Genomic DNA, 20,784 nt, shown 5'->3' with positions numbered 1-20,784 from the left:
AATAATACTATTTCACTGAAGTGTCATCATAAATGTTAATATTCCTTTTTTGATCTTTGAATCAAAGCTATAACAATAGACAAGACTTGTTTGCTTACATCACAAGACCTGAGCAAACATCTCCCCTTCTATCTCTAACAATGCAGGCTTGCATTTCAAAGCTCTGTTCATTTACATATCTTCCTAACAAGTCTTTAAAGTTAGGCCATTAATTAACTCTTTCTGGCCCTATGTCACCTTTCAATGAAATATTATATTACACTCATCACAGTGGTCACTGGTGTTAGTGGTTGACAGTCACAAAGGTTTTCGAAAGGCATCCCTATTTTGGGAAGGGGGTAGAGTGGAAGTAATGGCTAGTCAGGGAAGGAACATCCTTCAACAGAAAGAGGTTAAGGGAACTGCTACTGATCAGAATGTTTCTTGCCCATTGCTGTCTATGTAGATAATCTAATGAAGCAGTAAATCTGCACATATAGTAGTCATTTAAAGGTATCGAGTAGCATCTACTCCATTGATGAACATTTTTAGTTGTTTGTGGCTATCCCCTGGTGTGCCAACCTCTCTGGAAGGTACGACATTGCAAAGTTTAAAAAAATAAAATGATATAAGATACTTCCTCTAGACCTCGCTCTGCTGATGCCACTTTGAAACACCGTGAGAATTTCCTCTTGCATCATTAGGGCTGGTGCATATCCGTACTGGCATAGCACCAGGGTCTAAATGTAGTGAATGTTCATTGGGTAGTGAGAGCCAACATAGCTCTTGGAGGATAGATATTTAGATGCTGGGCTCTGCACATTTAGGCTATGTCTGCACAGCAAACCTTACAATGGCGTAAGCTCTCCTAGCGACAAAATAAAACCACCCCCCAGCCGGGGCGGTAGATTCATCAAGAGGAGCACAACTCCTGCTGACAAAGCACTGTCCACACCTGCGCTTTTTGTCACTAAAACTTTTGTTGCTCGGGGGAGGGTGTGTCTATTTTCACACCTCTGATCGACACAATTTTTAGGGACAAGAGTGCCAGTGTAGACATAGCCTTAGATGTAGTGTCCAGGATTTCTCTAATCTATGGCATAGGTATTGTGAAATACTACACTTGCCTAGTGTATTACTCAGGGTGTGGGTGGGTGGGATGGCGCTTGTGCACATTTGAATGGAGCCGAAAAGTCTCTTGCCTTCATTTTAGAACACTTTGAGACAAATGGGATTTTTTTTTTTAAATAACTATGATCTGTGTTAGCTGTGACTGAGATACAAAGTAGTATATTGCTCCTGTAAAACCTCTGGAGACCACTCCTTCTTTGTATTCAGTCTTTCCCTGTTTGCTTGATATATTTGCATAAGAACAAAGATCATGGGTTTAAGAGTTTATCTGCTCCTGCTGCTATTCCTCTTAGTAGAGGCATAATCCCCTGTGATTTCAGTAAAAAGAACAGGAGTACTTGTGGCACCTTAAAGACTAACAAATTTATTTTAGCATGAGCTTTCGTGAGCTGCAGCTCACTTCTTCGGATGCATAGAATGGAACATACAGACGGGATATTTATACATACAGAGAACATGAAAAGGTGGAAGTATGCATACCAACAGGCAGAGTCTAATCAATTGAGATGAGCTATCGTTAGCAGGAGGAAAAAAAAAACTTTTTGAAGTGATAATTAAGATGGCCCATAGAAGGTGTGAGGAGAACTTAACATAGGGAAATAGATTCAATTGGTGTAATGACCCAACCATTCCCAGTCTTTGTTTAGCCCACAGTTAATAGTATCTAGTTTGCATATTAATTAAAGTTCAGCAGTTTCTCTTTGGAGTCTGTTTTTGAAGTTTTTTTGTTGCAAAATTGCCACCTTCAAGTCTGTCACTGAGTGGTTAGAGAGGTTGAAGTGTTCTCCCACTGGTTTTTATATGGAATCAGTACAGGTCAAGGAATTAGTAATGAGATACGGAGCTTTTCACCTCCAGGTTATCCATTCAAATCCAGTCTAGGCTGGTAACAATTATAAGGCTTTACAGAGAGAGAACACCTTCCACCAAGATTCAGGACTAAATTCACATAAAGTAAAGCCATACTGCTTGCTGTAGAGAGAATTTTGACTTCAAGCAGGGAATAAAGGGCAAGGTGGGATGGTGCCAAAATGGGGGTATATGTGTCATAGCCCTATTGCAGTTCAGGAAGCCCATTTCTGCAAATCCATCCACTATGTCCTGCACATTGCTGAGCGTCATAGTCCTGGATTGCAGGACACAATGGCCCTACACACTTGTGTCATAACTATAAAGGGAAGGCTAACAACCCTCCTGTATACGATTCTATAAAATCCCTCCTGGCCAGAGGCACCAAAATCCTTTTACCTGTAAAGGGTTAAGAAGCTCAGGTAACCTGGCTAATACCTGACCCAAAAGGACCAATAAGGGGACAAGATACTTTCAAATCTTGGGGGCGGGGGAAGGCTTTTGTTTGTGCTCTTTGTTTTAGGGGTTGTTCACTCTTGGGACTAAGAGGGACCGGACATCAATCCATGTTCTCCAAATCTTTCTGAACAAGTCTCTCATATTTCAAACTTGTAAGGAACAGCCACGCAAGGCGTGTTAGTTTTATCTTTGTTTTCTCAACTTGTAAATGTTCCTTTGCTAGAGGGAGGTTTATCCCTGTTTTGCTGTAACTTTGAAACTAAGGCTAGAGGGGGTTCCTCTGGGCTCCTTGAATCTGATTACCCTGTAAAGTTATTTCCATCCTGATTTTACAGAGATAAACTTTACCTTTTTCTTTTAATAAAATCCTTCTTTTAAAAACCTAATTGATTTTTCACTGTTTTAAGATCCAAGGGTTTTGGATCTGTGTTCACCAGGACTAATTGGTGAGGGTATACTCTGGAGCCTAGCCAGGAAAAGGGGTGTAAGGACTTGAGGGGGAGGAATTAGTCTCAAATCTGCCCAGGAAAGGGCGGGTTGGGGACTTGGGAGATATTTGGGGGAAGGCAGAGTTCCAAGTGGCTGTCCCCTAAGATTTGGAACACGCTTGGTGGTGGCAGCTTACTGTTAACCTAAGCTGGTAAATAAGCTTAGGGGGTCTTTCATGCGGGTCCCCACATCTGTACCCTAAAGTTCAGAGTGGGGAAGGAACCCTGACAACTTATATGACAAAGGTCCACACTGTGGATTATTTGCCACTGACCGGTAGCAATCCAGCAGTGCAAGCTTCCAGAGCGTGGTTGCCACTCTCTTCTTTCCTGTCAGTGCAGCTCTTGTTCTGGAGTCCATGTGCCTATGTCATCCCAAATTTTTTCACACCCTTGAGTGAGAAAGTTTCAGTGCTGTAAAGTCAGGAGCGCCGCCAGCTTTTTTGCTGCCCTAGACGGCGGAAGGTCCCGCCCCCGAAATCCCACCCCCGACAGAGGCGGCAGAAGGTCCCTCCCCCAAAATGCCGCCCCTGACAGGGGCAGCGGAAGGTCCGTCCGCCACGGTCGCCACCCCCCAAATGATAGCACCCTAAGCGACTGCCTAGGTCGCCTAATGGGTTGCGCCAGCCCTGTGTAAAGTGGCAATATAGACAAAGTCTCAGTGCTTGTTTCTTGGGCCTAGAAGTGGTGCTCCACCATCTGCAGCTGCTCTGTGAGTGCCACCAACAACCTGGAATTGTTTTGTGCTATGTCCCTCAGCAATCTGTCCTGAAAAAATCCGTCCTGTTCCCCACTGATAATAGTGGAGAATCACACATCCTGTATTTGCGACTTTCATCTGAGTAGTACAGAGTTATGTGGGCTCTATACTTCTGTCACTGAACAGTCCTGCGTGAGTTTGAGATGTCAAAAAAAAAAAAAAGGAGGGGGGGAGGAAGAAGATGGATTACATTATGGGAAGAAGAAAGTTGCATATTGAGAACTTGATCCCTAACTCCCAGAGATCCCTGGGTGAGTTATATCTATCCCACAACACATTGTGAACACTTCCGAGGAGGCATTGTGCCAGATGGCAGCATGTGGCACACTGGGATACCTACCTGTGGGGTACTGCGGTTTGCATCGACACACGAACTCCTGGTGACGATGTAGAGCACTGATGCAAGCAGCCAAGCATGCGTGCGTACAAGTGATTAACTTCAGCAGCTGTATGTTGGCATAAATTGTGTTAACCAAAGTTTGTAGTGTAGACATGGCCTCAGTCCCCTTTTCCCATTCAGTCCTTGTCCTTGTTTTTACCACTGTCCTAGAAGATGGAGTATTGAATCCAATTGCCTATATTTTCTCTTAGGCCTTGGCTACACTTGCAAATTTGCAGCGCTGCAGCAGGGTGTGAAAACACACCCTCTCCAGCGCTGCAAATTGCGGCGCTGCAAAGCGCCGTGTGGTCAAAGCCCCAGCACTGGGAGCGTGGCTCCCAGCGCTGTACGTTATTCCCCACAGGGAGGTGGAGTACGGACAGCGCTGGGAGAGCTCTCTCCCAGCGCTGGCGCTTTGACTACACTTAGCGCTTCAAAGCGCTGCCGCGGCAGCGCTTTGAAGTGCAAGTGTAGCCAAAGCCTTACTCTCTGAAGATTGCTCAGTTATTTAGGGTCATTCACTGTCATAGTGCAGTGGATGGCCTTCTACCTGTATCAAGTTTTCCATGATACAGGGTATGGCTACACTGGCGATTTGCAGCACTGGAAAGCCTCCACCAGCGCTGCAATTAGTAAGTGGCCACACCTGCAGGGCACTTCCAGCGCTGCAACTCCCTGGCTGCAGCGCTGGCCGTACACCTCACTCGGCATGGGGAATAAGGATTCCAGCGCTGGTGCTGCAGCGCTGGTCATCAAGTGTGGCCACACACCAGCGCTGTGATTGGCCTCCAGGGTATAAGGTGTATCCCAGAATGCTTTTATAAATTACTCTCTTTGTTTTGTTATGCAGCCTCTCTTTGTTTCGTTATGAACGAGCGCCGCGTGGAGCTCCGTTGCCGTTGCCGCTTATCTAAAAAACAAACAGAGCTCCTGTTTGCTGTGATCATCTGTACCTGGCTGTAAACAATCAAATGAGATTGCAGGCAGGGAGGGAATGAAACAGCGGGGAGTCGTGTTGGCTGCAGGCTGTTTGCAATTAAGAGTTAAGACTAAGGGATTGGAAACATGTTCTGATTTTTCAAGTCAGGAAGCTAAACACACAGTGTTGGCTCCAAAAATCCCCCCTCTCTCTCCCCCCGCTCCCTGTCACACTAGACCCCACTCCACCCCCCTCTTTTGAAAAGCACATTGCGGCCACTTGAATGCTGGGATAGCTGCCCATAATGCAGCACTCCCAGCAGTGCTGCTAATGCTGCAAATGTGGCCACACACCAGCGCTGGTAGCTGTGAGTGTGGCCACACACCAGCGCTGCTCCTACACAGCTGGATGACCAGCGCTGCAAACTACCAGCGCTGCAGATTTGTAAGTGTAGCCATACCCTAAGGGAAGCCAATAAACCACGGGCATGTTTGAGTTGGTGAGTGGCCAGTTCTAAAACCCAGGAAAATTACCTTCTTTAGACAAGAACTATTGGGAGGCATAGCATTTATTTGCAACTATATACCAATTAAAAGCAGCAAAGAGTCCTGTGGCACCTTCTAGACTAACAGACGTATTGGAGCATGAGCTTTCATGGGTGAATACCCACTTCGTTGGATGCTTCGTCGGAGTCCACAGGACTCTTTGCTGCTTTTACAGATCCAGACTAACACGGCTACCCCTCTGATACTATATACCAATTAGTTAAGATGCCTAACTCAGCATAAGAATATATAATGGTCAGTACATCTATAGTGCCTTGTATATAAGGATCTTGAAGTGCTTTACAAGCTCTAACAAATAAGCTGCCTCCACCTCTGAGATATGTAAGTAATATCCCCATTTTGCTCACTGGAAAATTGAGGACTAGGAAAGCTGTGACTTTGCCAAGGTCAGAATCTGGTGCAAAGTTGAGAATAGAGCCCACGTCACCCAAATCCGAGTTCTTTTCTATAATCTAAAGACTATGCTTTGTTTTAAGAAAAGATAGGTATTTGTGTAAAATAATGTTCATATTTTCTTTATCAGAGAGAGAGAGGAAAAAAAGGATACGGAAGAATGTAACAAAATATCAATAGAAAATAACTTTAAGCTTCTGAGGTATTCCTGTGTCAAGCAGGGCCGGCTCTAGTGTTTTTGCTGCCCCAAGCAGCCAAAAAAAAAAAAAAAGCCGCTGTTGCGATTGTGATAGTCGGCAATCCAGCAGCAGCTCTACCGCCGAGTGTCTACAGCGGCAATTCGGCAGCAGGTCCTTCGCTCTGAGAGGGAGTGACAGCCCTGCTGCCGAATTGCCACCGGGCATGCCGCCCCCCCCCTCTTCATTGGCCGCCCCAAGCACCTGCTTGCTATGCTGGTGCCTGGAGCCGGCCCTGGTGTCAAGTATGGCTGAGCCAGACTTTGCTGAATAAAAATGGAAGTTTTTTCCGTGTCGGTGTCATTTAGAATGGGACTATTAAGCTATTTGCATGGATTGGTTTAGGCAGCCAAATAGAGCAGGGGGATTTCAAGGTGTTTCAGCCTGAGTTTCTCTTGTGCTTCCAGATTAACTCTTCTGATTTGTTCTCTGCAGTGGAAGGACCTCTGTGGAAATGTTTGAGATTTCAAAGTCTAAGACAGCGTTGTGGATGTGCTACCTGTCCTGTAAGAGAAACCAGTGTGAAAGGTGGGGTTGGCAGGGATGAGGGTTGCGACACAGGTTAGGCAGGTAGCAGATATAAATCTGCTTTGGTGCCTTGGAAGGAGTATGTCTGTAACCTTGGTAACTCTTGTGCAGTCAGTCTAAAATGTGTGCTTTAATGGGGAGTGAGCGGTGGTTAGAGTGGAAAATACACCTTGTGCACCTCCAAGAGCAGTCTTAACACTTCTGTGGAGAAGGCCACTCTCTGCTTTCTGGCTTCAGTTCTTACCTTCTTATCCTTTCGGTTCATCGGGGGTCCCCCATATCATTTACAGAACCCTGAAGTTCCTGTAGGTTGCTCTCCTGATTCTTTTTAATCTTGCCATCCTCCAACCCCCCACATCATAGCCACTGTTCTTCAGGCCATGGAGGACTGGACAGGACTTCTTTTGGAGCCGGTTAAAGCTTCTTGACATCTAAAGAGGTTATCGAGTGATATTGAGGCACTTCCTTAACCAGCCCCTCCCCCTCACTCATGGGCTAAGTGTGCTACTTTTGTGTATGCTCCTAGCCCTTTTTGGCCTAGCGTGTGGAGAATTTGGGAATCTCGTCTCAGAGCATTTATATAATGCAATAGCTAAATAGAATTGAATGAAAACACAGGATGAGCTATCGTGTGTGGGTAGGAGGCATTTCTCCTTTACACTCACTAAACTTTTTTTTTTGCTTTTCTGTTGGCATCCCTCTCAATCTGACTGCAAAGCTCATGATTTTCACTTCTGCTTCCCTCCTCCCCACATTTCTTCTTATGTGATTGCACCTCTGAATAACGGATATTAGTGATAGTCCCTATTTTTGTGGTTTCATAATTTGGTCCTAAAAATTCTTTAGGCTGAAATATGGCAAACAGTGTCTCAGTATGGAAAAAGTTTGGAGGAGGTGGGCAAATCACCATGGTTCAAAATTACACGACTCTCTTCTTTAGTTTTTGAAGGTTGCTTTATTTATAATTCTGTAAGTGCTTTTTCTATTTTGAAAAAGTTAAAAGACTGAAATAGAGACTTTGTAACAGCAAAGAGTCAATGAACTTTTTTGAGTGTGTTCTAGCACAAGCATTAACTACAGGCTGTAATGCTCATCTTCTTTTTAAATATGAAGTGGAAAACATACAGGATGTGTAACATGGCCAAAATAACATCGCCGTGGGAACCTGAACTCTTGCTTTTCCTGGCTCTTCTGTTTTTAACTGCTCAACCTTAAGATTGCATTGTTAATGTAGCTGCTTTGTATGTGCTGAGGTAAAACTGATAAAAATTTCATTTTATTTCCAGTCTCTGTAAAGTAGGTGAGTTAATATTGCAATGAGAACCTGAAGCTTTTCGCTCCCTGACTTTTTACATTTAAAATCTTAACACTGCAGTGAAGTCATTTGCATTAATATTTCATTTTCCTTGCCCACAATACTACTGATAATGCAACATTTAAGTTGAGAAAACCAAACAGTCAAGTCAGACGACGCAGAACTGAGGGTTCGTGGTTCAACCTTGGCTGTGTCTCTTGAACAGATATCTCCAAATATAGGCTTTTTCTATCATTGTACTCACCAAATGATACAAACTAGAATTTATTAAACAGCTTTACAGAACATTTATATTGGGCCAGATTTTTGGTTTTACTGGTGTCAATCTAGCATAATTAATTGTCTTCTTTGGAATTACTCTGGTTACCCTAAAAGGAGAGAGATCAAATCTGGTCCTCTGCACATACAATGGTATTCCCACTCCCATTAGGGTTATCATTGAATATTCTTATTAATTTATAGATTAGTATTTACTAATTAACTTTAAAAGTGGAATCTTACTGTCTAAAATACCATTTCATTCTCGTGTTCATATTCTAGTGAAGATCAAAAAATTTTATGAGAACAAAATAAAAAACTGAGGATAACATTTTCAGTTTGAAACTTACTTGCCATTTTCTAGGTGACTTATCTTTAATAGTCTTCACAAAGAAACTATTTAAAACATTTAATTAGTGCCAGTGTGTGTGAGCAAAAATTGTGATTGAAACTTATGGGAAAAGTGTATTAGCTAGTAGGCAGCTCAGAGAGTTTCCTGCTGGGAGGTAAACTAGAAATACAATATCCCTGATGGCCATTGGTCATCTTTAGAGATATAGATCGATTGTTCTCAAATAGGCTTACCAAATTTGGGTCAGAAAAATGATCTTGCCCCAGTCAAGAATGCCCTTGAGTCCAACACTACATTAGAAGAGACACTAGGAAATTCAATCTTCCTTGGCAAAAAACTCCTTTGATTCCCTACTATTTGGTAAAGAGAAGGAAGTGGTTTCATTTCAGGTTGTCCCTAAGATATAGGAAAAAAACAACAACACAGCCTCAGGTCTGTCCTGAATCATTTACCTGGTAAAAGTTCCAACTCTGTATCTGAGAACAAGTTTGTTTGTTTTTAAGACTTGCTAGCTAATAAGGCTGCTGCTGTGAAAACTGATACTTGTATGTATCGCTTTTCACAGCAGACTTACTAGCTAGCTGGGAGACAGTGAAAAGAGATATTAACAAACATACAAATAACGCTTTTCATAGCAGACTTACGCAGCCGCAAGCCAGGGGACAAGTTAAGCCGTGGATGGAGAGGTGGGTAGAGAGGCAGTGGAGGCCAGGAGTGGTGGAGTGGGATGAGCCCGGGGCTGGAGCCAAAAGCCCCACAATGGAGAATAGAGCCTGGCACCCTGCAGCCAGAGTCTGGCGCCCGCCACCCTAGGGCTGAAGCCAGAAGCCTGAGCCCCGCCATGCCTGGGAAGGTGGGAAACTCGCACCAGCTGCCTGCTCCTCTGGCATTTGTGGATCCAGAGGAGGGCAGGGGCCCAACCCCTGCTGGTGGCCCCGGGGGAGAGGCCACTGCTTCTCTTTTCCCCCTCTTCCCCCATCACTGCCTCTCATCATGCATTCTGCTGTCGCCAACCCAGTATCTTCACCTCAAGCATAATGTTCACGGGGATTAGGGCAGGTTGTTCCATTCACCCCATCCTGTGTCTTACACCCATTGCAGTGTGATTATTGGGCTTTCTCCACCTCTAATGTTCCAGAGGGAGAATGAGCTCTAGTAAAACTTATTGTTGTCAGTATAGCAAGGTGAAACCTATTCGCTGATACTAATAAAAGGAGTTTTTCCTGGTCAGCCTTGTCCTTTTAGATAATTTTTTAGTGGGCTTTTTAATCATAGAACACTTAAGTATATAAAATAAGTGTTACATAAACAAACTGAGCATAAATTATCCAAGGGGAGATGCTACAGATGCTCCAAAGGTGAGGATGTGGGGTGGAGAGGTGTTGAAAGTTGTGCCTTTGTAATGCCCAAACTGTTTGGTGTATGGATACACCACTGCAGTAAAAGAGATGGATATTAATGTTAGCAGTGCTTGGGTAGAGTGCAGTGTTATGGTTAATGCAGGAACATGAATGTTACTAGCATAACTTCTGCTTGCCATTTTACTAGTTATGCAGGGCCCCAGCAGTCTGCTGGGAAGCTGCTCATAACAAAATACAGACCTGGGGAATATTTGGATAACTTGTCACTTCTTTAAAGGGGTCATTGTCAAGATTGCTAGGCATATATATAATACTGCTTACCTCTTATATAGCATCCTTCATTGGAGATCTTGGAGTACTTTACAAAAGAAGGAGAGTAACATTTTCCTATTTTACTGATGGGGAAATAGAGACAAAGAGGTGAAGTAGCTTGTGGGTCAGTGGCAGAGCCAGGACCAGAACCCAGCTCACTTGCCTTCTGGCCCAGTGTCCGATACACTGGGTTATACTCTCTCCAGCTCTGTACACAAATCTAAATCAGTCTGCTGACCTGCTCCATCCATGCGACCGAGATGGGTATGTTATATAAGAACAGAGCAGGTATGGAGGATATGTTTTACGTGTGCCCACTAAATTAGGTAATCCCAGTAGTTTGAATTAGCTGCTGGTGTATTGCCTTGCAGAGAAGATGGAGTTTGAGTGGCAGCTTTTGTTTGGGTAAGCTAATAGATTTTCCAGGTCTAGGGGACAGCTGAGTGGAGAGGGGAGGGAGTATGTGCAGAGAGGGGAAAGGAAAGCATCTGTCATCTGAGATTTTTTTGGTAGGGTTTAAGGACTCAATAGGTACAAACATATTTTTTCCCCATCCTCCAAATAACATGTTGCTTTCCTCTTCTACCGCTAAACTGACTTTAAATGTTTCATATAATACTTTGTTTGTCTTCCACTTTTCATACAAATTGTGTCTTAAAATGCTATGCAGAATTAAATACTGGACATCATACAATAAATGTCATTTACTCATGCTAAAGACAGTTTGATTAAACTAAGGCATTCAGCTATAAGGCCAGTAATGAATCAGTAGATAAATCAAAAGGCAGACAAAAGGGAATTTAAGAGTTAGAGATAGAGAGCAGATCAAGATATGCTGAACCCAGTCACTCATTCTATTTATTTAAAAGGGCTGGTCCACTGAATGGCAGCTCAGTGATCTGGGCCACAGCTGGAATCCAAGCTTTCTGGACTAGAAGGAAGGACAAGAGCTGTGAAGGCAAGGTATTCAGCCCTGTGAAGAGAGTGCCTCATTCTCTAGCAGTCCATTCTGACTGACAAAACAGGCCCTGGGCTTCGTGGGTGGGGAGCTGCTGTCCAGACATCCTTTGCAGCCAGCAATAGCCTTGATCAGATTTGGAGGGAACTACATCCAGCAGTCTCTATTAGAAAGGAAGGGTTTGCCCATTCTTTGAGAGGGGTGGTGAGCATTGGGGTATCTACAGTATTCCTTGTTTATGCAAAAACATGAGCCAAAGTAGAAACAATGTAAATGTGACATTAGATTGTAAGATCTTGACAAGTTTCCCGCTGTTTCCTGTAAGCACTTGTACTAAATCAGTCCAGATCTGTACTTATAACACCACCCACGTCAATCCCTCACTCCATCCTAATTTGTATTAGATGTTCTAACATTTCGGAAAGGAGCAGCTCAGTGTTTGGAAAAACAGATCAAATTTCTTCTCCCAAGTATTCGAATGTATCATGAGTACGTTAAAGGAAATGTTCTGTAGGGCGATTTACAAAACTTTTAGTATGAGAGTATATTTAAGATTGAGGTTTCTGGGATTGAGGTTTCCCCCCCTGCCCTTCTGCCCCCCAATCTATGTATGAAAACAAAATCACTGTAATGGAGAATCAGCAAAGAGTCCTGTGGCACTTTATAGACTAAGAGACGTATTGGAGCATGAGCTTTCGTGGGTGAATACCAACAAAGTGGGTATTCACCCATGAAAGCTCATGCTCCAACACGTCTTAGTCTATAAGATGCCACAGGACTCTTAGTCTGGATCTGTAAAAGCAGCAAACACGGCTACCCCTCTGATACTGTAATGGAGAATGGAAGTTAAGACTGGATTTCTGTTACTTTGAGCCAGGCTTTTGTACAGTAATTTAGAAGTGCAATGTCTTAAGTTTAATGTGTGTTCAGAAACTGCTGTTCTTTTGAATAACTGGTGTTGAGCTTTCCTGATTATTGAAATTGTAGTTTCATTTATTCTTTTAAACTTTGCTTAAGTTCTTTGAAGATACCTAAAGAGACTCTCCTTAAGTCTTTTCCTCCTTGCTCTTCAGAACCTGCACTATACTGGTCAGTCCATGCTAACTCTTTTTGGAGAGGCACCCCTCAAAGTTTATGCTGGAGCTCTGTCAGTATTTCTGTTTTCCTATAGCAGTCTAGTCACAGGTTTGGTTTCTTTTTGTTAGATGGCAACAGAAACCTCAGAGAACCCTGGGGGTTAGGTAGACCAGCAGATTAACTGGCTGATTTGGTGGTGTCATCTGAATCCCAATCAGCATTTGCCTCTATAACAGAACCATTCCTGTTTGAGACACCCACGACTGGAATAATGACAGTGGTAAAAGTCAAGATTGAGGTGTATTGTCAGAAAGGGGGGTGGGTGGCATGTCCAGGAGATTACTTCAGGTTGGATTGAGTTGTGGTACATTTGTAGAACTCTTCAGGGAGCTTTTGCTATGCTTAGCTGTAGTCTGTGCTGTTTTAGGGCTTGGCTACACTTGCAAGTTGCAGCGCTGGTAGAGGCTTTCCAGCGCTGCAATTAGTAACCGTCCACACCTGCAAGGCACATCCAGCGCTGCAACTCCCTGGCTGCAGCGCTGGCTGTACACCTGGCCAGGTTGGGGTGTAGCGATTGCAGTGCTGGTGATCCAGCGCTGCTCATCAAGTGTGGACACACACCAGCGCTTTTATTGGCCTCCAGGGAATAAGGAGATATCCCAGAAAGCTTTTAACTAAATTACTCTCTTTGTTTTGTTATGCAGCCTCTCTTTGTTTTGTTGTGAACTCCGATCGGAGCTCCGTTGAACTGCTTATCTAAAAAACAAACACTGATCACAGCAAACAGGAGCTATCTGTACCTGGCTGTGAACGATCAAATGAGAGGCAGGGAGAGAATGTTTGCTTGACAGAGAAACAGCGTTGGAGGCAGGCTGTTTGCAAGGGTTCCCGAACATTTTGTGATTTTTCAATCCAGGAAGCTAAAGTGTTGGCTCCAAAAATCCACTCTCTCTCTCTTCCCCGTTCCCTGTCACAGTACACCACAGGGAGTGAGTGAAACAGTGGGGAGTCCGTGTTGGAGGCAGGCTGTTTGCAATTAAGAGTTAAGACTAAGGGCTCGCGAACATTTTGTGATTTTTTAATCCAGGAAACTTAACACACAGTGTTGGCTCCAAAAATCCACTCTCTCTCTCTTCCCCGCTCCCTGTCACAGTACACCACCCTCCACCCCCCTCTTTTGAAAAGCACGTTGTTGCCACTTGAATGCTGGGATAGCTGCCCATAATGCAGCACTCCCAACAGCGCTGCAAATGTTGCAAATGTGGCCACACACCAGCGCTGGTAGCTGTGAGTGTGGCCACACACCAGCGCTGCTCCTACACAGCTGGATGACCAGCGCTGCAAACTACCAGCGCTGCAAACCGTAAGTGTAGCCAAGCCCTTACTCTTCACAGTGTTGTTTTCAAGGTGTACCACCCAATGTGGTGGTGCTGTGGAAGAGACAGTTACTGCTGACTCTTCTTTCTATATTTATCATCTCCCAGTAAATCAGAGTTTTCAGTTTTCTTCAAAGTATCCACCATGCGGAATTGATACTTGGCTGGAAACACATTCAGGCTGAGTCCCAGAGCCAATACAAAAGGAAGCAGAGCCTCTATATTTCTTGTAAAACTGAATGGTAAGAACAAATCTTAACCGTTCTCTTCTGGGTTTCCTGCTGCTTTCCTAAACTTGCAGTGATCTAAAATGATCACTTTAGGTGATCTAAAATTATCAAGCCCAGAGAAGACTGAGGCACTTCAATGGGACCTAACTAAGGACTTGTCTTCACTACAGGGGTAAGTCAGCCTAAGTTACGCTACTCCAGCTATGTGACTAACATAGCTGGAATTGACATAGCTTAGTTTGACTTACCCCGGTGTCTTCACTGCACTGAGTCGACAGGAGATGCTTTCCGGTCAACTTCCCTTACTCTTCTCGGAGAGCTGGAGTACCAGGGTCGACTGGAGAGCACTCTGCTGTTGATTTAGCGGTCTTCACTGGACCCGCTAAATCAATCCCTGCCGCATTGACTGTAGCAGCGTGGATCTCCCCATAATGAAGACCAGCCCTAAGGTAAATGAATGAGCAATAATGACAGATAAAATTCAACGTAGATAAATGCAAAGTAATGCCCACTGGAGGGAATAATTTGAAATACTCATACACTTGATGGGATTCTAAATTAACTGTGTCTGTTCCAGAGAAAGACTTGCGCATCATTGTGGACAGCTCAATGAGGGTCTCTGCTCAGGGTGCAATAGTGGTCAGAAAAACACAATGTTAGGCCGCATGAGAAATGCGGTGGAGAGTAATATAGAAAATATTGTTACTTCATATAAAATCACTGACATACCATTACCTGGAACACTGTGTTCTTCAGCTATGGGTCAGTGTGGATCCCACTGGATATGAGATGGGATCTTTTTGAATTGCAGAGTCCATCAAGGCCATGAGTGCCACTTCGTGCTTCTCTGCAAGGGCATAAAGGACTGGAGCAACTGCAGCTGCCATCCTCCCCCCATTCCCTCTTACCGCCTGAGGCAGCAAGACTGAATCTGGCAAGTGTCCAACCGTCTACTTTTCTTCTTGTTTCAAACTCATCTTCTATATTTAATTGGAGAACAAATACTTCTTCACCCCTCCCTATCTTCAGTTCTCTGCTTTGGACATTTCCTAAAAACAGAACAAAAGAGACCCCTTTCCCCATACCCACCCCTGCACAGTGGAACAAGGCGCCTCATGCCTACCGCCCTGGCAGACTCTAAATCTGGGTTAAAGGACTGCCAGACTTCATTCCCCAGTATAGTTGATGCCTATTCTGTCTGGGGGAGAGCCACATCCCTGATAAGCATTCAGAGTGAAAATACTTCTTATCAATCACTTGCAAATTGAGGGACATGTGGCTGACGCTACACCTGATAAATGCGCATGGTCTCAGACCTGGAGGAGTCATTCACCTCCAAGGATCCCAAAGGGTCATCCTCAGCAAGTGCCCCTTCAGGCAGACGCCACACCCCAGGCTGTAGGGGTGCAAAAAAGGCCGGGAAGAAAAATGCATTGAATTTTACACCAGTCACATTGATTCAGATCAGCTTAATTCTGGGACCATCGATACTGGCTGTCACTTTCTCAACACCATATCTGCCAGCTACCACTTTGGCACCGGTGTCAGCACCAGCTCCTCTGGCACTGACAGCATCATCGCTGGAGCTGGCACCCCAACACACAAGGGAAAAGCCAAAAGGAAGGGCCAAGCAGTGACAGGGCTCCCAGCATAGAACCGCCGCATGGAGAGAAGAGAGAGACTTCACTCGTCCAATGATAGAGCATCAAGCCCCCTTCTGAGGGAGTGGTGCTAAGTAAGCTGGGAAACTTACTTTTAAGATCGGTTACTTCCTTTTTTACTGTGTAGCTAGAATCTAGATCTTGAGTCGCTAGATTTACTGCTGAGCTCTTGTCTTTTGAATGTGTACTGGAGACTCTTGCGTGGTTTGCTAAAGAGAGGGAGAATCAGTTGAAGTTGCCAGATTGTCAAAGGGTGTCAACTTTTAACAGTAGGACCATAGGAATTGCCAGAGTAAAACAGATGGGAGGTCCATCTAATCCAGTGTCCTGTCTCCAACAGTGGCCAAGACCAGATGCTTCAGATGTTGACAAAAGAGCCCCTACCTACCCAGGACCAAAACAGGAACAGGTTCCTGTGTATCATTGGTGGTGTTCATTTGCTTGGCAAAGCAACCTATGATGGTTTGAATGTTTCATCCATGAGTTTATAGCCATGTGTTATGTGGCATAATCAACATCGGAGTAACGTTTTGGACTGGTCATTTAAAGTTCTGATAACTTGCAAAAGGTAGAAAATCCAATAGCTGAGCAGATGCAATTTACTACTAACTTCTGTCTCTCCATGTGCCAGCAATACCCCTCTGCCATGTACATTGGCCAAACCGGAGAGTCTGTACGCAAAAGAATAAACGGACACAAATCTGACATCAGGAATCATAACATTCAAAAACCAGTAGAACAACACTCTCTAATCACTGTGTGACAGACGTTAAGGTGGCAATTTTGCAACAGAAAAGCTTCAAAAACAGACGTCAACCAGAAGCTGCTGAACGTGAATTAATATGCAAACTAGATGCCATTAACTTAGGTTTGAACAGAGACTGGGAATGGCTCGGTCATTACACTAATTGAATCTATTTCTCCATGTTAAAGTATCCTCACACCTTCGTGTCAACTGTCCAAAATGGGCCATCTTGATTATCACTTCAAAAGTTTTTCTCCCCTGCTGATAATAGCTTCTCTTAGTTAATTAGCCTCTTACAGTTGGTATGGGTACTTCCACCTTTTCATGTTCTCTGTATGTATAAATATCTTCTTATTGTATGTTCCATTCTATGCATCCGATGAAGTGGGCTGTAGCCCACAAAAGCTTATGCTCAAATAAATTTGTTAGTCTCTAAGGTGCCACAAGTACTTCTGTTCTTTTTTCTGTGCCTCAGTTTCCCTGTTGATAAAATGGGGATGGTACCATGTAACATTGAATTATGCGTTTAGAGGATTAGTTAGTGTTTGTAGAGTGTTTTCTAATGCTTGGATGAGGTGTTGTGTAAATATGAAGGATACTTACTACATTTCTCTCAACCTGTTTGTGTTCAGAGAACCCCCAGAACTACATGCTCAGTTGGGAAACAATTCAGTAACTTCCAAAGAGAACATGGTAACAGTGGCTCAGGAGTGTTGAAGTTTGAAAAGGGGGTAATTGTCTCAGACTAGTGCTCACCAAACTTGCTTGTGAACGGTTTGGCTGTTTTTAAGGCTTTTTTAAAATGTAATGCAATTGAAAATCAGAATTGATAAGAATTGTAAGTAGTTTCTTTTCTTTTCTTTCTTTTTTTTTAAAGCCCTGAAATTATTTAAAAACCAGTATTTCCTAATAAGGGATTTAATAGGCATCTGTACATAAAGGACTCCTGCTCTGATCCTTCCCAAATATCTTTAATTTGTAGCAGCCTAGAGGCTGAGAAGATCAAATAAAAGAGAAGTTCCCTTTCTGTTAAATGCTTGCTTAGTTGCTGCCTGTGCACATGGGAGTGATGAGTGTTCTAGTTTGGCATATGACAGATGAGAGCAGCTGCTGATTTAAGAGAAATAAAAAAAAAAAGGGGGGGGTTGGTGAACTTTTAAAGTAGGAGGTATAGACAGTTTAAATTTAGATTACTGTCTGCTGTGTCATCTCCCCTACTGCTGTAGAACTTGCTGTACCGCTTGTTTATGAGAGGACAAACAAGACTGGCATTCTTGGTGACTAGATAAGTTTGTTTACGAGGTACAACTTCCCATTGGTCTGAAAGTGTGGAGATGGTTAATGCCCAGAAGTAGGGTGCTATGGGACAGCAATGTGCTCTCACTGCATGGCAAGGATAAAAATAGCTTCTGCATCACCTCTTTATAGCCTTGTTTGGGGGCCCAATCCGGCTCCCACTGAAAGAAAGGGAAGCTTTGCCATTTAGTAAGCGAGGTGTTGTTTGTGGTGGTGAATTTGCCAGTAGTGCAGTAAGAACTACTTAAAGAAAAACTCAAAGTGGGCAAAACCAGGGGAGTGCTTTAGATCCGTGTTCCATTTTAGCCAAATCCTCCAAGTTTGGAGGTGTTTAAATACCTGGTTGTGGTTTTGATCCATCTTCCCCAAATGCTGCCTGTTAGTGCAGACTACAAAGCTGTTCAAAGGAGCTACATCCAAAGTAGACAGCCAGTTTTGAGGGGAAATTGAGGTATTTTTGCTTAAGGGATTTTAATTAAATGTCATTGAAGAGCTGTTCTTTAATATAGGTTTTTATTCCATTTGGGGCATCTGGTTAGAGCCAAGACAGTTTTCCTTGTAGTGTTTAGTGCCTCTGCATAGAGCAGGGTTGCTAAATACCAAGATGCATCGCAAGTTTGTAGCAAGCCCTTTTCTTGTTAATCAGCAGCTGTCTCCAGTTTTGATGTCATTTCCCCCTTGCCAAACCCTACAGCTCTGCTGCGTCTGAGATGTCACAGGGTGTGGGAGGAGAGCGAGGGGAAGGGCGGAGAGCGAGCCGAGTGCGTGCTGAGTTCTGGGACCCTGTTTACTTAACATTCCCAGCCGCGGAAGCCCTGGTTTAAATAGGATCGCAGGCGCACCCTGCGCACATCAGCTGAGGAAATGGTTGTAGGGGGACTTTAAAATTCCTTTGTTCCAAAGCGTTAGTGTGGATGATGAGCATGCAGGATGCCTTTCCTCTTGGGGCTGAGACAGGTAACGAGCTTTGGTTGCTGCCGGTTCCGGTGGAGAACTTTTGTTTTTTAGAAAATATTTTTTCACTTTCCAAGGAGAGAAAAGTGTGTGTGTGTGTGTGTTTTGGTGGTGCTGTTGCAAGACAACTTTCTTTTCATTAGCAAAGAAGAAACAAAACTTCAGTTCAGGAGAACAAGCTGTTGTTGTTGCAAGCTTCACAACAAAGGAGGATTCTCCTGTGTGCCTTTTTTTTTTTTAACGTCTACTTTCCACCGGCCCTAATATGGAAATGTGTTTACATTGCTTTAAAACTTCTGTCAGTGTTTGAAGAGTTTTTTTTAATATATGGGTAATATTTATTAGCTGGAGTCATGCTGTGTAGCAAAATAACTCACTGAAGAGACAAAACAGAAAATGGCAGAGTTAACATGTGCAGGATGCCTGTTTTAGCAAGGCACAGATCCTGGATTTGGTGACTTATTTAATAGCTTTGGAAAGTTGGTGTTTTAACAAGAAACAATCAATTTATATTTGGTAATGTAACAAGGAATGAGAAACAGTAGCAACTGACCCGCTGCTCCCTGACTGGGAGTACATTGCCAACTATTTGTTCTTAAGTTTCTGAGAGTTCTAAAACTTGTTTTGGTCTGGGAGGCATGTCTGCCTAGAGATCTAACTGCAAACTGTCCTCAACACTGCTAAAATCAGTAATGTACAATAAATAGGTATAGCATTATAACTATTAATATAGTATTACAATACCAAGCCAATCGAGGCATTTAAAACTAGGCACTTTCTGTTGCTTACAAGGACAGCAGAGTCTAACTCAGGGGTTCTCAAACTGGGGGTTGGGACCCCTCAGGGGGTCACAAGGTTATTACATGGGGGGTTGTGAGCTGTCAGCCTCCACCCCAAACCCCACTTTGCATCCAGCATTTATAATGGTGTTAAATGTACAAAAAAATGTTTTTAATTTATAAGGGGGATCACACTCAGAGGCTTTCTGTGTGAAAGGGGTCACCAGTACAAAAGATTGAGAACCACTGGTCAAACTTTTAGCAAATTGCTGCATAAGCAGCCTTGTCACTTGATCAGTTACCAGCTAATTTTTTCTCCAAATGTAGGGTGTGGGTTGTTTTTTTTTTCACTGATTCTAAAACAGTTTTATGTGATGATCCTTTTGCAGTTGAACATAATGGCTCTAATAATGGTTCACTTGTTAGCACACCAAATCCAACTAGAATCTGCTTGAAAATCTCAAAGTTGAACAGGGAATACAGTGCTGTCATAGCTTTGTGGTGAGAAAGACCTTTGTGATTGAAAGTTGTGTGGGCAGTAGGTATGGAAGAGCTGTTTAGCCTTTGAAGAAATTATTCTAAGGATTTTAAATAAATCTTCAATCTGTAATAAAATTCTGCAAGATCAGTTCAGCTTTTGAAGTGGGGTCAGCATCAGATGTCCATATATTTTATTTTTAAGATTATTTTTCTAAATCTATGAAGCTATTCTCCCCCCCCCCCACCCAAAACAAAAATGAGGGTGATTATTGCATGGTAGCCAGGTAGCATGCAAAACCAGAGTTTAGGAGCTCTCGAGTTCCCTTTACTCATCTGTCTAGCTCAACACAGGGCATTTTAATGTTGGAGACCTGACTGCTTATCTATTTTTGTTCCACTTGCGGTATACATTTTAAAAAACACCCCCTAGGTACATAATGCATAAACGGGAAGGGGAAACAGCTGGTGGTGTCTCAAGAACAGGTTTCTGTATATTTTGATTGTCCTTCATTTGTGGATAAAAACAGTGTTGGGAAAGTATTTTTTCATTTAATGTGTAGGGAAAACACCAAGTTCAGTTTTGTCAGTTTCTAGGTGACAGATGGTCATATGCTTTGGGATAATTTCCTGTATATAAATGATGTGAAGGAATCACCTCACATACCACTGAAGTGGAGTTCCCTGTGGTATGAAATTGAGCAACTGTTTACCAGGCCATGATGGGAACTACAGAACAGTTTTTGAGACAGGAAGTGAAAAATATGGTATACATATCAAACTGTAAGGGGAATTAATTAAAGTTACCCCAGTTGGCATCTGGCCAGGACACTTACAACAAGTGTTATGGAGGTCAAAATGGCCACAGGCAGTTACAACCCCCTCTTTTGTAAAGAGAGAGACTCCTCAAGGAGTACAGTATTCATTCTTGACACCATGATAGGAG

At 43.4% G+C, this 20,784-nt stretch overlaps 1 protein-coding gene across 2 annotated transcripts in view; it reads left to right on the top strand.

Moving 5' to 3' along the window:
- Nucleotides 1–20,784, top strand: part of WBP1L (WW domain binding protein 1 like) — an 84,694-nt gene that overhangs the window by 28,282 nt on the left and 35,628 nt on the right. The window contains exon 1 of one of the 2 annotated variants that reach the window (XM_045024664.1): nucleotides 18,338–18,585. The exons of the other annotated variant lie outside the window; for it this stretch is intronic. Within the exon in view, the coding sequence (XP_044880599.1) occupies nucleotides 18,559–18,585 (27 nt within the window). The 5' untranslated portion in view covers nucleotides 18,338–18,558. Of the gene's footprint in view, nucleotides 1–18,337; nucleotides 18,586–20,784 lie in introns of those variants that run through there. 2 annotated transcript variants of the gene reach the window in all.

This window comes from Mauremys mutica, chromosome 7 (genome assembly GCF_020497125.1).
Source record: "Mauremys mutica isolate MM-2020 ecotype Southern chromosome 7, ASM2049712v1, whole genome shotgun sequence".
Classification (NCBI taxonomy): Eukaryota; Metazoa; Chordata; order Testudines; family Geoemydidae; genus Mauremys; species Mauremys mutica.
This window is presented reverse-complemented; position numbering and strand designations above follow the sequence as displayed.